Consider the following 12,441-nt stretch of genomic DNA (forward strand, 5'->3'; position numbering starts at 1 on the left):
AAGGCAGAAGCAGTAGACTCACATCCTCTACTGATCAGGCACAAAGGGTAAAGCTTAATATACACTGAACACTGAGCCACATTTACACTATAGACAATGGCAACTTTGGGCAAATGTTATTCCTTTCTAAAAATGAAAATTAAAAGTATAAGTTAACTCAAAGATGAAAACTAAGATAAAAAATTAGCATTTCTGAAAGTTGTACAAATACCATAAATTGAGCTGATCTATTGGAAAAACACTGCAAGCCATTGTAATGTCCTCAAAATGTACATTAGCAAGCATACACCTGGCTATCCCACATGCAAAGGCTTATAACTAGTTTGTGGTCTGTCATTACCTTCTGTCTGTCAACCATCCAAAGGTGATATTACCAATGATATCAATGACACCAAGTATGGACATAAGGAAGGCAGCCTGCTGATGATTCACACCAACGCTCAAAGCATAAGGCACTAGGTAGACAAAAAGAGGGCTACAGCCATATGCCATAAATAAAACAGACACTGCTAGCATCATGAAGTCTGGCATCAGTAAGAAGTTGTATTCTTGCCAGGAGCAGCAGCATAGACATTCATGGGACCATGCTTTGATTAAAGGTGAACAGATAGACAATTGCTTTAAATCTTGCTTCTGTGCTTCTGAGACATACTCCTGTTCAAGAAACTCAGGGTGTTTATGGTCCTCCTTAAGAGTAATAGGCCTCATTAGGGCACCACAGACACAGAGATTTAAAACAAAACCGCCCAGGATGAGTAAAGCTCCACGCCAAGAAAATTGTTCAATCAAGAGTTGGACCACAGGGGCCAGAATGAAGGTACCGATTCCACTCCCTGACATGGCTATCCCATAAGCCAGTGCTTTCTTTTTGTTGAAATATTTTCCCACCATTGCTATGGCTGGAGAATAACAAAGTGCAAATCCAAGTCCTATGGAAAAAAGCAGAATGAAGGTTGTTTAATACTGAATACAAGTAACAGAATACATTAAATTAAACCAAATAAACCTACTCTGATCAGCATGAATAATCAAGAGGTCCTTTGTGGATTATCACATTTTGCAATTCAGTGAATATGGGATAAAAACATGAATTAAAAAATAGGGATACTGAGTCAAATATAGTTGAACCTCACTAATCTGTACTAATGCAGAGGCTCAGTGAGAACTGACGAGCTTTGTGTTTGAACATGTACTCAGACTAGATAGGAGCACAGCATCATCAGGCAGTTAGTAGTCTAGCCCTGTACTCAGGCATCACCGAGTGCCAGGGGATGGAGGGAGCTCCCATTTAGATAGTGGGATCATTGCATCAGGCACATTGGTCCTAAGATCATTGCTCAGCGTTACACTCAGCTGCAAACCCAAATATCTATTTACAGGGCAGATTTGTGTGTTTGAGGATCTCTGAAGGGTGGCATAGAGAATTTCTCTCTACTGTAAAACGTTTTACAGGAAACTTTTTTCTTGACAAGATGAAGAAATTCTGCATTTGAACTGGCTGGAGCTCTGTGCAGTTTTAAATCCCCTGGGAAAGTCCATATTCAAGGTGCTGTGACCACTTTCAGAACCGAGGTTAAAAAGGCTCAGAACAAGATGCCTTTCCTATTTAGTAGATTAATTAGATTCATCTGGGCAGGGAACGATTTCAGGGATTTTGCTACGGAGCTTCAAGGACTGATGCACAAGAATCAGACATTAGCATCAGTGCTGGCATTTGATTTCTGAATCAATCAGACACAAACTTATTCCAGGCTGGCATTTTGAAATAAATTGCACCCTCAGTTACACAGGTACCTCTCCCATTGCCTTTGGCAGAAAGCACTAGCTTGGGAGAGTCTCAGGATGTAGCAGGCTATCAGTGTTGGCCTGAAACACTCCATCCTGCTAACAGGCGCTGACTCTGCTGGGAGAGGGTTGCATGGATTTAATTGACATACTGAGACCAGCAGCTTACCACCTCACCCAGACATAAAAGAGATGGAGTATCTAGCGTGTCTTGAGGCAGGACCTGTGGCTTTTGGGGGGAAGGTTTAAATTGAACTTTATGTTCTCTTATTGTTTATTTCTTTGTGAACAAAGCCAAACCCCAGGAAGGGCAGTGAATTTTGACACTACAAAGCTAGTGTTGTTCTCCACTGCCCTCTAGATTACAGGTCAGCTCACTGCATCAGTACTACCAGCCTTTTACTATTAGTTCATTTCTTCCCTACTCACTCCCTGCAAACTAAATTCACTGCTTGTGAAATGGACTGTCTACAACTTAATGTACAATGCTTCATTGCTTCTCTTTCTCAATATTCATAATAGCTCTCATAAAGGAAGCCTCAGGGGCAGTAGCAGGGTATGTGACATGGTGCTGTGTGTTACAAGGGACCTTTTTATTTGTTACGAACACATTAGACAAAGATTAACATTGTAATGCAGGAGCAACACACACTGTAACAAGGATTTTTTTTTTTTTTCTTAGCAAATAAGCTGTTGGCAGCACACAAAGTATAGTAATTCTACCAACTTGCTACTCAACGGCAGGGGACCAAGTACAAGGCTTATATCACCGTGGCTACCGTGGCAGTTTTAATGAGGCAGGAATTTCAGTACAACTATTGCAACCTCTCCCTCTTTTTAGTGTACAAGCAACTATTAAAAAAAAAAAAAAAAAAAAACCCACACAGGAGAAACAGTATTTTTTTTTTTTTTTTAAACAGTGGCTGAATTCAAAGGGAGGATGCATTAGGATAATGCATTCAACAGAGAATTTATGCTTCTGAACTGAATGTAGAGCAGGCAGAAATAAGCCATGCAATGGTGACTTAAGAAACCGATACAATGACTCTCTCAAAGCTTTGTGTGTCTTGACCAATAATTTATATTACAACAAAACTCCAAAAGCATTAAACCAAAAGGAACCCTGTCAGCCAGTAACCTACCAACAAACAATCCTCTTTCCGACCCTCTTATCATCTGGGAAGTTTACCCTCAGCCACACAATTGTTGAACAGATGACTTTTGCTGTTTGCTAGGCAGGTCACCAAAACTGGGGCTATTTCAGATCAGAAGCCAATACCAGGGGCCTGGAGCCCTCCCACAATGCTTTGCAAGCAGGTCATTCTTTCATAACAAGGGGGTTCCAGCTTGAGAGCCTCTGCTGATTGCAGCTGGGGCAGTGTCATTGGACAGTGGTGGTCCCTCTAATAATGTTAAGGTGATGGTGGGGCAAACATCTTGAACCCCTCCTACCTGTAAGCACTCCTAATGAAAAGTAGAGGTGTTCCAGGCTTGTGGCAAATGAACTCAGGATCAGTCCAGCAGATGCAAGCAGTCCTCCAAGCATGATGCCCACTTGACACGATAGATGGTTACTGATAAAACTTCCAAGTGGGGCTTCAAAAATAATGAATGCATTTAGTGAATGAATTCAGTGTGTACTCACATGCGCTTCATCACTGGAGTCAAGGCTTGGGAACAAAATTCAGCACCAAGACCAGACAAACAAGAGAAAAACACTGATCAATTAGCTGCAGCTAATTGGAGTGACATTTCAGATTCACATACATCATGTCATGGTATTTGTGACCTACTCAAAAACCCTTTAAAAATGGTTGTTTTCTATTTTCCATAAAATCAGGTCAACAGCTATTTTAAATCAGGCAATATCATTATAAGACAAAGCTGTTTTTCAATTAATGGGGTCAAAGGAGGCAAAGCCAATGACTAGCTTAGGAGCATTTTGTTCATTACCCTATCATTACAGCAGCAATAAATCTGCTACCTCGAATTTGTACTGCTACTCTATGAAAAAATGCTCCTTCTGCCTCATCACTGAAGAGCTTAGAACCTATAAAGTGCAGAAATGATCTCCTTCTCTGGTAGGAATAGGCTGATCCAGCAATATTAGAAGTTAAAATCCCTGCACACACAAAGAGCGTGTCAAAGTCCCGTTTCACCCATGGAAAATACAAATCCTAGAAACCTTTGTGCTCTTCTCTCTGCCTACTTAAAATTCCCTTAGAGTTTCAGGCAGAAAACTTTGTCCTCACATCTTTGCCTAGGAGATGTGGTGTAGTTGGTGCAGAGATGACGGCAACATTTTAGGCCCCAATCCTGGAATGCAATGAATACGGGCAGACCATTCTACCTCCAACATGATGTGTGCAGGATCAGACCCTAAGTTTGCACAGTACTTTGCAGATCTTTAAATGATATCCAAGAGAAGTTAAGTGTAACTCCAGAACAGAACAGGTGTCCTAGGGCAGTGGTTTTCAGACTTGTTTTCTGGCAACCCAGTTGAAGAAAATTGTTGATGCCCATGACCCAATGGAGCTGGGGATGAGGCGTTTGGGGTATGAGAGGGGCTCAGGGCTGGGACAGGGAATAAGGGGTTCAGGGTGCGGGAGGGGGTCAATGCTCTGGGCTATGGGTGCAGGCTCTGGAGTGGGGCTGGAGATGAGGAGTTTGGGGTGCAGGAGGGGATTCCAGGTTTGAGGGTACAGGAGGGGGTCAGGGCTCTGGGATGGGGGTGCAAGCTTTGGGGTTGAGCCAGGGATGAGGGTTTTGGGGTGTAGGAGGGGGTTCTGGGTTTGAGGGAGGGGCTGAGGCAGGGGATTGGAGCTTGGGGCTGGGGTGTAGTCTTACCTCTGGCAGCTCCCAGTCAGCAGCAGAGCTGGGGTGCAGAGACAGGCTTCCTGCCTGTCCTAGTACTGCGGACTGTGCTGCGCCCCGGAAGTGTCCAGCAGCAGGTCCGGCTCCTAGGTGGAGGTACGCAAGCGGCTCCGTGCAGCTCTTGCCCGCAGGCACCATCCCCCCACTCCAACCCCCATTGAGTGCAGATCCAGTGCTCAGGGCGAAGGCAGTGCATGGTCCCGTTGCCTAGGAGCCGGACCTGCTGCTGGCTGCTTCCAGGGCACAGTGCAGTGTCAGAACAGATAGGAACTAGCCTGCCTTAGCCAGGCAGCACCAGGCATGTGACTTTGAATGGCCCAGTTGGTGATGCAGACCAGAGCTGCTGTGACCCAGTGCCTTCCATTCTGCGACCCAGTACTGCGAAACAACCCACAGTTTGAAACCACTGTCCTAGAGGACGTTTCATAAAGGAAACACAAAGGACATTTGCTCCCAAAAAAGTTCAGTGAAGGGATGCGATGGTTGTGACTTGAACCAAAGGAACTAGGAAACACACAGTCAAGTCTGAAATATAATTGCAACATACTAGGCAAAACAAGTCCCAGTGGAATTCCTATTAAACCGTGACCCTTCCCATTAGGTCTTTTCACTAAAACATTTCTTAACACACACACCACGTGACAATAAAATGCTCCATTTCTTTTCAGTATCAGACAAAATGGTACAAAAAAAAAAAAAGCGCCCCCTCCTTGCCAAACTGTGCTGCAGGAACAGCTTGGACATACTATACCCATTTGGCTACAAAGCCAGGATGTGGTGGACAAAAGTCATTAGCCAGCCTGAAGCCAGAAATTTTCCACACTGGCTCAGATGACTTGTGAATACACTAATATCAGGTATCCCAGAGGACTAAAGAACAAACCAGTTTATTATTCAGAGAGTGCAATACCCACCACACAGCATTGTGGCACAGTCTGCAATGGAATGGATCCAAGCTGTTCGGGCATAATCCTGAGCAAAGTATGTCTGGAACTCCACAAAGAAAATTGAGATACATCTAGGAAAGAAAACATGAACACTGATCTGTTAAATTCCGGGTTAAAGGGCATCTGGTTTGGGTCTGTTCCAAATGCTATGAAAGTCAATGCAAAGATTCCTGTTGACTTCCAAGGAAAATAAACTGGGTCATTAAACATCTGCAAAATGGAGACTGAAATGAGAGACTATCTGGATGCACAGGAAATAATGACAAATGACAATGTGGCACATGGGATGGATAGTTCCTACAGCAGTTCATGTGCCTGGCTTATATCTGTCTAATTGAATCAGAGAAGAACAAATGAGACACAGGATGGTCACCAAGTATGACCCTAGTAGTGGGATTAGACAGATCAGTTTAATCTGGCAAGGACCAGGAAGACATTTCCATCCACAAGGAGAGCCAATCTTTAAAAGAGCAGACAATTATCTTGCCTTTTTTTATTTTAACCTCCCATGAACTATTTTCCTATTCCTACATTGTTGTTTCTCTCTTCAAGGACTAATATATATTAGTCAGATGACTTTTGGGCCATCAGAAGTCACTTAGGGCACAGAGAAGGCCCTGTCATTCCCATCTATCATGCCGTTTGCCAGAGTGGCTTTCACTTTTTCATTAGGATAGGTTGTTGGCCTATCATTCAACCTGTGATACTTCCCAGGGACACCCAGGGCCGTGAGACACCTCGCTATCATCAGCCTTTAGCATGAGGAAGCCTTGTCTGTGTCTGCCATATGTCAGCTTCCTGGCTGCACCAGCCACAGGCAACACAAGAACTCCCTTATGCAAGCCCTGCTCTCTCTACAAATTAGCGATAGGCACATTCCAACCCCCAAGCATCTCCTGGAATGTTCAGCCCCTGGTCCACCAGACAGTTGCAGTATTCACAGAATTGCTGCTTCCAAAGAAGCAGTACATCCCAGCTTACCAATTACATCTCAGATCTTAACACACAGCACTTAGGTATGTTTATAGTGAAAACAGTAAAAGTTTACTGAATAAAATATAGAGGTTCAAGTGATAACAAGTAGAAGTATTGGAAACAAATGGTTACATATAAATTAAAACCATAGCATGCATTCTAGAACTTAGAGTTATTTTCATATCTTCGAGCAATACTTATCCAAAATCCTTCCCATGTATTAAACCAGGCTTGGCTGTGATCTTCCATTCATCAGACAAATCATGATGGCAGCTTGTCTCCTCAGTGAAAGATCCAGGGTGTCTGTTTGCATTCCCAGATAGATCAGAATAATTCATTGTTGTCTATATTTATAAACAGGATACCACCTGCTGTATTCTACTTTATTGTAGACTTTGCAATTTCTTAATCAGCATCTGGCTCAGTATGCAAATAGGCCTCCGTTGAGACAAACACAATACACGACAACCAAGCAGGGAGATAAGCGTCTGTTGGGTTCCTTTCAGGAAGCGGGTATCCAAGACATGTCACCTCCTGGTTATCTGCCTTAAGAATCTCATTTTCAGTATAAATATATAACTCCTTAAATATGATCTGTGCATACATTTTTGCAGTGATTACGATGGACCAGTGGGCTACTGGCTCTCAGTATATGCCAACCTTTACCGAATTAGGCGGCATATATTTGACCTGGCAATCCCTGTAAAACTATGCACCCCTTGTGCTCTCAGTCAGTTGGCACCAAGACATTTCTCAAGGATAGGATGTTGGCCTGTCATTCTCCCCTGCAACCTGGAGGACCTAGGGACTGCTTTTCTGTCTGGCCCCTATCCTTTGACCTATCCAGCTTGGGTGGCTCCACCAGAAGTTAAAACTTCTGCTGGCATAGCTCTCAGGGTCATTGGAATGCAGAGGCTTTCCCACCACATCAAGGACACTTCTCCTTCCCTGGAGACTGCACCTGAATATGGTGGGAATGTTTGCAAATGATCCTAAGAGCTATGCCAGAGGCAGCTTTAACTCCTGGTAAGGCTACCCAAGCAGGAGAGGTAGGGAGGGACCAGATGAAAAGTAGTCTACTGGTCCTCCAGGCAGGAGGTTGGGGGTGGTGGGAAGAAGGGGCTGAGCAATAAGCCAACAAACTATCCTCGTAAAAAAGTGAAGTTATAGAAACACAACAAGATAGCCACTCCAGCAAACAACATGATAGACAGGGAGGCAGAGCCTTTCCTATGCTCTAACTGACTTCTGATGGCACAAGAAGGATTCAAACTCATGTTTACAGAGACATATAGATATACAGACGCACACAAAATGCCATTCAGTTATGTAAAGCTTCGAACAAACTCTCAGTAATCAAGAAATCCTGTGCCCATATGCCTGCAGACAGCAGCATACACTGTAACTGAACAAAGGATCCAAAATGCTGGCTGATTTAACAGCATAGACTCTGAATGACTCTTTACATACAGAGACTGATTCTGAGACCAGCCCTCCCTTTTTTGGCTGCAAATACTCACGGATGCATTGTGAACACAAAGACAGGAGGCCATCTGTTTAAAATCTGCCAATAAGGTAGAATGTTGAAGTACAAATAGTAAGCAAATTTTTCCATGCACACACACGCGCGCATGCACGCACACACCCACCCCCCATCTATACTGATGCCAATTAATGTTAGACTTATTAGTATTATTTATTTAGGTACCTCCTACTGCAAATCAAACAACACAACCCCTGCTCTGACAAGCTTATGAAGTATGGTATCAATGAGACTCGTGCATAAAGTTAAGTGTGTGCATGACTGTCTGCAGGATTGGGCCTAAGGCTATGACCCCACAATGAGCTCAGTGTGGACAGACCCAGTGCCCCACTGATTTCATTAGCCCGAGTTGCAACAAAATATATACAGACAGACATTCTTCTTCTCTCCTGAATCCATAACATCGAAGTGCAGGGTGTGTCTGTCATCTTTCCATATCACATGAATAAACAAAATTGACCTTTAGGATAAAATGTGTTTATGTACTACTAGAAGCATGTTACTAAGGAAAAAATAATAAGAGTTTTGTTTGAATGAAAGCATCAGTAAGGATGAGGGGCACAGTGTAATTTTCAAATATAGTCTGGTAAAGTAGCCCCTTTCATCAGGTCTTCTGGCTGTATCTATGTCTGATCTCAAATGCACCATGGATTTCCACGGTCTTCTTTACTGCTCATGTGGCATCATACCACTATTTAGTGGTGTTTTAGGATACTTGAAAATAAAATATCCGCACACCCAATATCTGATTGAGAAATAGGAATATTTCAAGTTTGCTAAATAAGCAAGGGGTTGTTGGGTGGTCTTCCAGCTCTGTCTCCAATCAATCAACTGTCTCTCAGTTCAAAGCCAGATTTCAGATGCATCTGTTCTAGAAAATATAGCATCAATTAGATCAGTTCTATAATGTAAATCAATGTATTTCACATGCAAAAAAGCAAACATTATGGGGACAAAACTGCCTTTAGAAAATCTTGTAGTGTTAGTATGTAGTTCATGTAGCTGTAGTAATATGGTAGCACTAGATCAACATTTACATGGCTATTGACAAGTGTTTATGAGACTTACCACACAATTCCTTCATCTGGTCTGGCAGCTTCATTTAAAAAGAAATACATTATGCAGGTAAGAAGAGTTGTAATTGTATCGTGTTGCCAGTTCAAATGAGACCCTTGTCTCCAGTGCCCCTCACATACTGTGCTGTCTGTCTCTAATATCCCTCATACAGTTTACATGTTCATATCAACATAGACCATCCTCCCATGTGTAGTAAAAATAAAACAGCAACACCAGCAGAAGGAACCTTCTTGTCCCCAAATGTATGGATGCGCGTTTCAAAGTATGTTAGCCTATTTTCTCTCCTACTATTTTTGAGGAATACAGCAACAAATATTCCCTGCATAGTTAGGATACTTGAGGTATACATAGCGAAGGGCCTCTTTAGGTCATAGCTCTCATGCAGGATGGCAACTGAAATGCTTGTAGAGAGCAAAGAGATTACACTATAGGTCGATCGGATATACCCAAGAGTCAAACAAATCCACAAGAACTGTCCAAAACAAATCACAGGAAGGTCAGAGAGGGACACAGGGCCTGGAAAGACTGACTGCTCCTCTAGTCCCCACTGAATAACTACAGCATGAAGTAACTCTGATAATGCAGAATAGCAAGGGTGGTGATAGGAGTTCTTGGACAGGGCATAACAGCTTTCATCAGGGACTAAGCAGGACTAATATTGGAGGAATCTTAATCTTTTAGCTGTCCCAGCCCCATACAGAGTTCAGAAGGCCTTCGAAAACAAAACAGGTTAGAAGGATAGTAAAAAGTCCAGACAGAATTGATTCCTTTAACTTCAAGTATTAGCCATTACAAAGGATCTTTCTTATTTTTCTCTTTATAAGAAAGAAAGAAAAAAAGGAAGAAGGAAGATTGCAAACAGTCAGCCTGAGAAGAAGCTATTTTACCTTGTTACAGCCCTAGTGCAGATAGTAACGAGGAAGCAGCCAACAACAATCATCCATCCCCAGCCTCCATCAGGAGGGGAGGAGAGCAGAACTTTCTTTGGTGCTGCCATAGCCGTGATAGCGATTCTTTTTTCTTCTTTCCAGAGTCACTGTAAGGGACCGACTCCAGCGGACATGCAGAGCATGCATGGAATGTTACCTGGTACAAGGATTATTTGCCATCTGAAACAGAAAAACAGCAGGGAGAGAATCAGACTAAATCACCCTTCACAAAACCCCTGTGAAATTAAATTATCAAAGGGTAAAATATAGCTGTTTTATTGTATGTGGTGATATATTTCCAACTACAATGATTGTGTAACACACATTCTGTGCACTGTGAGAAGCAAATGAATTTGGGTCACATTCTGTTCTCATTTACTCAGCTGTAAATCAGGAGGAACTCCACTGATTTCAATTTATATTGTATAATCAAGAGCAGAATTTGCTCCTACATCTGAGATATTTTCTACCTTTAATATTTGTTCCCGCAATTACACCTAGCACATAATACCACAAAATGCAGTGATGCATATATACAAGCAAAATCCTCAAATCGGTATAAGTCCCTGAAGCTCCTTTAACTTCAACAGAGCTACACTGACTAATGCTAACTGATGCTCTGGCCTGATTTTAAAGTTGTAAAACAGTTTCCCTTATAATCAACTGTTTTCACTCACATAATTTACTGAAAAAATTCACCTTTTGGGCTGAAATTTTCACCTACACGTTAAGGTGAATATCCCTGGAAGTCTGAGCTTTTTTGAAGTATAGGTGAGTGGAAAAAAAAAATCCCGCCCCAGCAAAACCCATTGACTTCAGTTATGATTTTTCTGAGTAGGAAGAAACCTAAAGGGAGGAATTTTTACCCTTTCCCATGAAAGCAGTCAACACAATGTCTGTGCACCACTTACATCACAATTAAAACCTCAAAACAGGGTTTAAATGCAGTTTGAATGGGGCTGGACTTCTGCACTAGACTGAATTCAACCCAAAGGGCTCAATCCTGTAACCAACTAAAGTCATGTGAGTGGCCTTTTTAACAACTAGAGTTACTCATGTTACACATGTTTGCATGATTGGACCCATAGTGACCAGCTGCCATGGCTGTGATTCGGTTTTCACCAACCACTACAATACAAGGCAGGGCTGAGCATTCTGAGGCTACGCCCACGTATGCTCAGTTTCCTGCACATGCAGCCTGGTTGTCTGGGCTGTTCCCCATTCCCAGGTCTGGGCAGGATGACTGCATGATTTGGGTGATTACTGTTAAGGGCTAGTTGCTTTATTGCAGTGTTGTTGGGGTTTTTTTCCTGAATGAAGTAAAGACTTCAAACAAACAAGCAAAGCAGTCTGGTACGTGTTTCAATTTTGCTTGGAGAGAAACCTAAAATATCACAGCTATAGTGTAATGTTGTAGATGCTGAACATGCAACATTCACGCTGACAAGAATCACAGGCAGTCCCATGAAATGTTATCTGATAACATTTGGAGAAGGGCTTTGGGGCTCTTTAAAGGTACACAGTGATAAGCAACTCAGGGTACTGATTAAATCTCTGATGAGATGCCTGCTCAAATCACACAGTTCCTCAGTCAGACACTGCACAGGGGCTTGATCCTGAAAGGCCCTGAGCCCTATGGTCACAATCCAGCAAAGCACTACAGCACATGCTTAACATTAAGAACCTGAGTCCTCCAACTGAAACTTGCACAATCCACCCTTGTAGCATCTCAGTTTGTGCATTTTGGAATAGAAAACTCTTTCCAAAGGCAGAAGCTTCAATCCACAGGGCAGTATTACAATGCACCAGAACTGGTGACCTAAGTTACACAGGTAAGAGAAATATTTGGAATTGCAATATGGAAGTGTGTGTTTGTCTGCAGTTTCAGGCTGTTATTTTAACGCAAATGTGTTTTAGAAGGCATACTCCAAAAAACAGTATCAAGGAATAAAACAATCCATGGAGCAGGCTAAATCTACATGTCACTGTCATGTGATGGCACAAGTTAAACCAGGTCACTGACAAAATGTCACTGCCCCAATTCTTGATATAAAGGATACCAGAAAAACCAGTTATTTCCACTGGTTTTCTGTCACTCCCTTTACTTGAGGCCGAGATACTGTATCATGTGTGTTTTCTCTCTCTCTCATGTCTGATGGGGATAGAAATATTTAAATAGAAATATCAGCTAAATGGTTCAGAGCCAACAAGCTATGTACATTGTTAGCCTATGAAAATGCATGTTTGTATACTATTACACCCTCCTCCCTCTGATGATTTGTCACACTCACTGGTTTTTCATGTAAATCAT

General features: G+C 42.5%; 1 protein-coding gene across 6 annotated transcripts in view; it reads right to left on the reverse strand.

Moving 5' to 3' along the window:
* The window catches only part of SLC16A12 (solute carrier family 16 member 12), a 66,399-nt gene that overhangs the window by 8,816 nt on the left and 45,142 nt on the right, over window positions 1-12,441 (reverse strand). For all 6 annotated transcript variants that reach the window (XM_038408238.2, XM_043519000.1, XM_043518997.1 and 3 more), the window contains exons 2-5: window positions 10,089-10,310; window positions 5,574-5,677; window positions 3,238-3,381; window positions 341-929 (exon numbers count right to left, since the gene is read on the reverse strand). In XM_038408238.2, the coding sequence (XP_038264166.1) occupies window positions 341-929; window positions 3,238-3,381; window positions 5,574-5,677; window positions 10,089-10,198 (947 nt within the window). In that variant the 5' untranslated portion in view covers window positions 10,199-10,310. The remainder of the gene's footprint in view (window positions 1-340; window positions 930-3,237; window positions 3,382-5,573; window positions 5,678-10,088; window positions 10,311-12,441) is intronic.

The sequence above is a fragment of the Dermochelys coriacea genome, chromosome 7 (genome assembly GCF_009764565.3).
Source record: "Dermochelys coriacea isolate rDerCor1 chromosome 7, rDerCor1.pri.v4, whole genome shotgun sequence".
NCBI classification, from domain to species: Eukaryota; Metazoa; Chordata; order Testudines; family Dermochelyidae; genus Dermochelys; species Dermochelys coriacea.